We start from the raw sequence: 8,680 nt of genomic DNA on the forward strand, positions 1-8,680 counted from the left end.
TTGTTGAGTAGTTGATGTTAACCATGCGGCTGCATTCTAATAGTATAGGATGTAAGACTCGCCTATACAGTTGTATATCCATGTTTTTTATTTATCATGAATAATGTTTTTTATTTATCATGATTCGATATCTAAGAACTTAAGATATAGCTTCCCTAAGATAGTACGATCATGGATTTCATGGTGTACTTGTTTTCGTGCGGTTCTTTTTTAATCATCTTGATAATGAATTGGTATTGGCGGACTACTGCCAAGGTAATGATATTTTCGTAGGGGAACACCACTTGACAGATAACGAGCTGTGAGCAAGCTTAAGAGTTAAGACACCCAATCAGGGAGAACTCAGTCAAGATATCAATCCTTGAAAAAGAAAAGACGAGACCAAACGCAAGCACGTCGTTACATCAGTGTAAGCTCTCACTCAGCGACATGTAATGGTTGTATACAAGAGCTAAATGTGGATTAACGTTGAACTGGTAGTACTGTACCTATATAAATAATACGTAAATCCTATAAGAAGCGACACAGCAACATAAGTTCATTTTTAATTAACAAAAACACTAAAAACCTGACGTAGCAGGACAAATATGACATTTCTCATGACAGTTTATATTGACGCGTTGGTGGCAACTGGCAAATATAGTTTGCAAGCAAGACAAATTTCTTACAAAAAAAAAAGACCCAAGACGGATTTGCCATTCTCACCAACTAAACTTGCCATTCTCAAACAACATAATTTGCCATTAAAACATTCGAACTTGCATGGTTAAGATCTGTCGTCAGTTTTGTGGTGTAGTTTATAATTCAAAAAAAAAAAGGTAGTGTAGTCTATAATTAATTAGCAGAAACGGGAAGATTAAAAGCGGCCAAACCGGTGGACCGTATCAACGCAAAGGCCCGCAGCCAAAAACCCGGGATGCCGGTATAGTGGATCGCACATACCCTGACACACAGTATATAGACAGAAAAATAGTAAAATGAATAAGAAATGAATGGAGAAGAGCACACGTCTGGACTCCAACTGTCTTCCTAGCTGGCACAACAAGAACACCAACTCACGCGTCCAGCACAATCCCCTCCCCCATAATCACACACTAAGCATGAGATTACAATCTAATCAGCCCTCGCACGCACCCTCAGGAATATTTTCAAACCAGTACAAGCGATCCGCACTTATTTATTTTGTATTATAGAAAAGAAGAAGAATGAATGAATCAACTAGAAACGACCAACATTAACATGGTAGGGTGAAGTAAAATCTGGACCCAAATGATCAACCGGCATATAACATGCAAGACGCAAAGCCAGGTCAAAAAAGGCGCTTGTCCAGACTTGAGAGACGCCAATCTCTGATGCAGAGGAAAAGGAGGGCCAGCAAAGGAAAAGCTAGCCCCAACAAAAACCCCACGGTCCTCAACACTGTTCAAGATGAGCAGCTGCCAAAAAGCAAAACTAGTTCAAATTTTGAACATGCTGGACTAGATTACACTGGAGTATTATACAGTGGTGTTGTGTGGTGTGGCTAGCTAGCAGAGCAGATTCTGAAGAAGAAGAGCCTCTCGATCCAGGAAGGGAGAGGGAGAGGGAGAGAGAGAATTCACAGCCCCCCTGCAAAACTTGACACTTCTCTTGTCTTGTCTCCGTGTTCTATCGTCGTGCCGTTCGCCGTGGCACCACCATGGCCCCCACCTGCCCGTGTCCGGTCAGCCGCCGGGCCCTCCAAAATCGGCGGCGTATCAGAAAATTTTGAACCCGAAAAAGCTCTCGAGCTTTTCCCTGTTCTTCTCACCCCACCATGCCACGGCATTGTCTCCGGGCGACTGACCCGTCCTCGTCATCGGCGTCGTCCTTGTGTCCGGACAGTCCTTGCCTGCCATGAACGGCCGCATGGAGGCGAGGCCCGTCGCGATCCCACGCCGCGCCCTCGGTGTCGCGCCCGAACCCGAAGCCTTTTCCTGTTCTTCTTACCCCACCATGCCATGGCATTGTCTCCGTGTGACTACTCCGTCCTCTTCATCGGCGTCGTCGTGTCTGGACAGTCCTTGGCTGCGTAGGAACTGCCGCATGGCGGCGAGGCCCGGCCCGCGCACGTCGCGATGCCACGCCGCGGCCTCGGCGTCGCGCCCGGCGCCCGCGAGCCGCGCCAGGACGGTGCCGGTGGCGTCGAGGCGCCGAACGGGCCAGCCCCAGCCGTCTGCCATGCGCCGGATCTTGCCGACCTGCGCCGCCGCGAGCACCCGAGTGTTCGCCTTGATCTCGTCCACTGCGGCGGTGAGGCTTTTACGCCCGGCGAGGTAGTCCCCGATCTCCGGCACGCCGATGGCCTTGCGCAGCCCGGCGTGCGAGGCCCGTTCAGAGGCCGACGTTGTCGCGAAGTATTCGCGGAGCTCCTCGACCATGCCCTCACCCAGCATGTCGTCGACACGCCGATCGAGGTATTCGTCCAGAACTGCCTCGTCGACATCGACCCAGAGGAGACAGCACGGGAACCTGAGCGCCGGCCGGTATCCGGTTGCCGCAGCGGCGAAAGGGTCCCGAGGGGCGTGGGCATCAAATCGCTTGGCGAGGAAGGCGTGGATGAGGGAGTTGGACCCGCCGGCCACCACTGGCACGTGCCCGCGCGCCGCGATGTCGGCCGCCTTGGCGGCGGCGAGCGAGCGGAAGGACGAGGCGGGGAGCTCGCCGGCATCGGCGCGGACGGCGCCGAGGAGGTGGTGGGCGACGCCGCGGCGGTCGGCGGGCATCACCTTGTTGGTGGTGACGTCGAGGCCCCGGTAAAGCTGGATCTTGTCGGCGTTCACCACCTCGCCACCGAGCTCTAGGGCCGCGTCGATGGACAGCTTGGTCTTGCCCGTGCCCGTTGCCCCCACGATCACCACGAGCCTCGTGTCCCCACGTTCTGCCTCCATCTTGGTGCCGCTACAGCTGCAGCTGCAACAACCCCTGACTCTTGTCCTTTCCATGCTCACACTGGGCCATCGCGGCCGCTTATGTGTGCCGCCGACGCCGGCGATGGCCGCGGACGCCATCGGTGAGCGGACGCCGCTGCCGATCCTGCTGATGAGGCCGCTCATATAGGCGGCTCAATCCCGCGCACCCCACCAGTCACCTCGCCACAGTAGCAGCGGGGACTCGCTTATTGCCACGGGTTGGGAGATATCAGCTGAGAGTGCCACGGCATTCTGCCGGAGGGAACACTCATGCGCGGCTTGTTGCTTGTAGTCTTGCACGGCTGGTATCTGTATTTGTGCGACTTACGAGTGTTCGTTGGCTGCCCCGCACATATATATATATAGTTCAGGACGACCCCCCCACACCCCCTTTCTCATTTGTTCATATAGTTCGTATAAGATATATTCACTCCATCTCAAAATAAAGTGTCTCAACTTGAATACTAAGTTTAATAAAAAGTTATACTAAAACTAAAACACTTATTTTAGGATGTAGGGAGTATCAAATTAGGACATAGCATAGGGGAGCTGTGAGCAAGGATATAATTCATACATGACATAGGATATAGTTCATATAATATCATCGGACTATCAAAATTTGGCATGTGTTCTACTAATTCATAGGATTATAGAGGAAATTCATCCATGGCCGCCCTAGTCCTTCACTCATTTGTCGTCGTTGTCGCGGAAGTAGCGCTGAGAGATGCAATACGGATTAATGCTAATCTGCTCGGCGTCGGAGCTCGATGGATAGGAGCATCACCGTAGATGTCCTCCTTTGTGGAAGGCTTACGGGGGCATTGACAGCCCAACCATGGTCCGCCTCGAGGGCACGGACCGCCCGGGCGTGGCGCTTCTCCTAGATCTGGCTACAACTTCTTTCTCCGTGGCACCGCGTGTACGAGCACTCTCACAACGAGCACGCCGTGCCTCGACCTCAGACGGGCCGCCATAGTAGCCGCATCTGGGGCATAGGGGGCCTTGCACATTGGTGTCATTGACCTCATACTCCGATCTTGATGTCGCCGGGACAAGGACCTAGCTTCACGGAGTTGTAGAGCCTCTCTCTCAGTCGGGGCGAAACCTTTTGTCGGGAGCTTGCTCAGCCAATGGGTCGCGGTTCGAAACGCTGAAAGGATCGAGAGTTGACTAGAGGGAGGGGGTAAATAAGGCCTATTATTAACCCACAACTCTCCAAATGTGATTGTTGCCTGCCTTTTTCGACAAAGGGTGCTTTATTACTTAAAAGGTTTAAACATTACTGTAACACCCTGATAGTTAACCTACAGTAACCACACACTAACGGTGCCATGTCATCGCAATTAATTTTCTAAACCTCACTTTGTTCCAAATCGAATTCAAATTCAAATTTAAAATAAAGTCAAATAAATTATTTCTTCTAGCAGTAAAACAAAAAACGTTCATAATATTCCAAAACTTCCCAAAGCTATTGTAAAAATAAAACCAACATTATTTGGGACTCCAAAATGCCCTTAGCTATTTTTGGGTGACCCAACAACACCCTTCCATTACAATTAAATTCAAACAAAAAAATGAAATGTTTTCAAATGATGTTCAAACTTTTTGTGGCATTGCCAACTAATGCAATTTAAATTATGTCGCAAGTTGCTTATTTTACAAAAAGTCATTTGGTGCTCTATTTAAATGCAAAATAGAGCATAACAAAAAGAAATAAAAAGAAAATAAAAAGGGCGAGAAGCTACTGTGCAACTAGGCTCTAGTTGAATAGCGCCCTGGCCCAGCCCCTCTGGGGCTTGCCCCTACCTCTGTTCATCAGAGGGAGGTGGATGCCCGTACGGGGTCCGTGGCTCGGATCAGCCACGGGGCAGCCATCCGTCGTGCCCCTGCGCGGCTAAGGACGCCCTCGCCCCTCGCCCCTCCCCCGAAACCCTAACGCCTCACTCTTCTCCCTCGCACCGCTCTCTTCTCCCCCCGCTCGAACCTGAACACGCCTCGCCGCGCCATGGACGTCGCCGTGGCCACCGGCCGCTACTCGCCGTGCCGCCATGGTCAGGAGGACCGCCTCGCTATGCTTCATCCTCTGCGTGCAAGCGTTTGACCGGAGCCGCACCCCTTCGTCGCCATCCTTGTCGCCTCTGCTCGATCACCGCCGCCCTTGATTCGCGCGACACCGAGCACCCCGGCCTCCCCAAGCCTCTCCTCGACCCTGCCTTGAGCTCCGCGTCATCCCCCTCTGTTCCCTGCTAAGTTTTAGTCGCCCCATCGCCTGTTCCGTCGCGTCCGAGAGCTCCTCGCCACTGGGCTTCGCGTAGCCATGGCCACAGTCGCAACGGCTCGCCTCTGAGCACGCTGCCGTGCTTAGTGCATTGCCGCGGAGCCCCCCGTGCTTGCAGTCCATCTTGCTGTGCTCCGTGGCGCCGCGCACGTGAAAGAACAAGTGCTCCCTGGGTGGTTTTGGTAATTAATGGCAACATATCTCTTGTTGGACTAATGTTTTCATCTAGTATATTTCATAAAAGTTCAACAGATGGAGTGGCGTGGACAAGAGGATATGGAACCCCTTGAAAATGCTAAGGACAAAAGATTGGCTCAGGCTCCAAAGCTCAAGACTCTACATTTTACTTTTAGTGATCCAAGATCACATTGAGTCCATAGGAAAGCCAATACTATTAAAAGGAGATGAGGTGTTGCTTAATGGCTTGCTTGCTCAAAGTGCTTAGTGATATGCTCCAAAACCCTCAACCACTTTCTCATATCCACATATGTCCCAAACCAAAAGTCAAACTCGGCCTGTAACGCCCACGATGCGGCTATATCTCCCACGTGTCGAGGCACGACTTAGAGGCATAACCGCATTGTGGTTTTGTCGCAAGAAGGGTCATCTTCACACAATCCCATGTAATGAACAAGAATGGGATAAAGAGTTTGGCTTACAATCGCCACTTCACACAATACATAAATGAATCATACATCATTCAAGATACACACATAGGTCCGGCTACGGAACCAAAATAAAAGAAGACAACCCAACTTCTAGATCCCCGATCGTCCCAACTGGGCTCCACTACTGATCAACATGAAAAGAAACAACACAACGAACACGATCTTCATCGAGCTCCCACTTGAGCTCGGTTGCGTCATCTGCACTGGTCCCATCGGCACCTGCAACTGTTATGGAAGTATCTGTGAGTCACGAGGACTCAGCAATCTCACACCCGCGAGATCAAGACTATTTAAGCTTGTAGAAAAGGATGGTGTAATAAGGTGGAGCTGCAGCGGCAATAAGCATATATGGTGGCTAACATACGCGAAAGAGAGCGAGAAGAGAAGCAACAGAGCGGTCGTCAACTAGCAATGACCAAGAAGTGATCCTGAACACCTACTTACGTCAAACATAACCCAGAAACCGTGTTCACTTCCCGGACTCCGCCGAGAAGAGACCATCACGGCTACACACGCGGTTGATGCGTTTTAATTAAGGTCAAGTGTCAAGTTCTCTACAACCGGACATTAAAAAATTCCCATCTGCCTCATAACCGCGGGCACGGCTTTCGAAAGATATAACCCTGCAGGGGTGTCCCAACTTAGCCCATTATAAGCTCTCACGGTCAACGAAGGATAAACCTTCTCCCGGGAAGACCCGATCAGTCTCGGAATCCTGGTTTACAAGACATTTCGACAATGGTAAAACAAAACCAGCAAAGCCGCCCGAATGTGCCGACAAATCCCGATAGGAGCTGCACATATCTCGTTCTCAGGGCACACCGGATTGTCCAAGCTTCCGGTAGGCCAGCCTAGAGTTGCCCCTGGTGGCCACCGGCGACTGACGGGTTGGACCAACACTCAGAGGAGCACTGGCCCGGGGGTTTAAAATAAAGATGACCCTTGAGTCCGCAGAACCCAAGGGAAAAAGGCTTAGGTAGCAAATGGTAAAACCAAGGTTGGGCCTTGCTGGAGGAGTTTTATTCAAAGCGAACTGTCAAGGGGGTCCCATAATTCACCCAACCGCGTAAGGAACGCAAAATCAAGGAACATAACACCGGTATGACGGAAACTAGGGCGGCAAGAGTGGAACAAAACACCAGGCATAAGGCCGAGCCTTCCACCCTTTACCAAGTATATAGATGCATTAATTAAGATAAGAGATATTGTTATATCCCAACATAAACATAATCCAACATGGAGCAATCTTCATCTTCACCTGCAGCTAGCAACGCTATAAGAGGGGTTGAGCAAAGTGGTAACATAGCCAAACAACGGTTTGCTAGGAAGGGTGAAAAGGTTAGGGGCTGACATGGCAGTATGGGAGGCATGATATAGCAAGTGGTAGGTAGCGCAGCATGGCAATAGAACGAGTAACTAGCAAAGCAAAGATAGAAGTGATTTCGAGGGGTGGTCATCTTGCCTGAGATCCCGCTAGGAAGAAGAACGAGTCCATGAAGAAGACAAACGAATGTAGTCGAACGAATCCTCACAACTCCGGAACGAAACCGAAGCTAACGAGAGAAGCAACCCGGAAAGAAACAAACAACCTAGTAAACAACCACCACATACACATGGATGATGCAAAAACAAATATGATGCATGTCCGGTTTAATGAGGCATGGCATGGCAAAGTGCAACAAACAACACTACAAATTAAGTGGAGCTCAATATGCCACGAGTTGCATATTGACGGAACACCACATCAATTATTTAGTTCTCTCTCGTTTATGGACCCAACAATATTAAATGTTTTTAACCATGGCAAGAGGTGAAGTATATGGAAACTATCTATGTAGGCAAGTTTAAATGAGGCCGAAAATAACAAACGACAATACCGGAAAATCCCCATATGTCAATTGGCAATTTTAATGAAAACATCAATTTTAGACATTTTAAATGTTGTTATCATGATGTGAATGACAGATGTAAGTTATATGCAATTTTATGAAAATGTTGACATGAAGATGATTAGGAGCATTTGGTCACCATGGCAGAAAGAATTGGGTGCCACGGCGATGAAAACGGAAACGATGCCATGGCAACGTCCCGGTTCCGATAACTCGTTGAGCGACCGGTGCAAACGAAGATGTGGATGTGCGGAACATGCAAAAGATGGTGGGGTGATCCCGGTTACCGGGTTCCCACGGGACGATGGCATGACAACGAGGAGGAACATGGAATGACAACTCGGAAACGGTGCAACCACGAGCATCTCATACAACACACATGCATTCGGTCCACGGACGTCGTCTCGGGGTTATACCTTCGAAGCGTGCATTCGGGGCGGAACGCGTTCGAAGTGGAAGTAGTTGTTCACGGGGTCATCATGGAAGTAGTCGTTCTCGCGACGGTAGTGGAAGTAGCGGTACACGCGGAGGTAGTCGAACTTGACGGTTCCGTTACACGGGTCTTCGGAGACGGTAGTGGAAGTAGCGGTACACGCGGAGGTAGTCGAACTTGACGGTTCCGTTACACGGGTCTTCGGCGACGGTAGTGGTACACGTTTTCGTAGATGTTCGGGGTCGTCGGTAGAGGTACTTGACGTTATCCGGGATGGTCTTGGTGCATCCGGGGCTCCGGATGTCGTGGTACTTGGCAAAATTCTCGGAGAAGATTGACGGTCCGGGTACGGGTCTCGCAGTGTAGTCAAACTTGGTGTATCCGAAGAAATACTTGGTGAAACCACGTAGTCGAACACCGTCGTAGTGGTACTTGCCGCTCATTGTGTAGTTGAACACGGGGTTCCTCGGAGGATCGGTCTC

General features: G+C 50.2%; 1 protein-coding gene across 1 annotated transcript; it reads right to left on the minus strand.

Annotated features, from left to right (window-relative positions):
• Positions 1–1,429: 1,429 nt before the first annotated feature.
• On the minus strand, positions 1,430–3,250 carry LOC109743451 (adenylate isopentenyltransferase-like). Its single transcript, XM_020302543.4, has one exon. The coding sequence runs from the start codon at positions 3,072–3,074 to the stop codon at positions 1,965–1,967; it is 1,110 nt and encodes a 369-aa protein (XP_020158132.1). The 5' UTR covers positions 3,075–3,250; the 3' UTR covers positions 1,430–1,964.
• Positions 3,251–8,680: the final 5,430 nt, after the last annotated feature.

Source organism: Aegilops tauschii, chromosome 3 (assembly GCF_002575655.3).
Source record: "Aegilops tauschii subsp. strangulata cultivar AL8/78 chromosome 3, Aet v6.0, whole genome shotgun sequence".
Lineage (NCBI taxonomy): Eukaryota > Viridiplantae > Streptophyta > Magnoliopsida > Poales > Poaceae > Aegilops > Aegilops tauschii.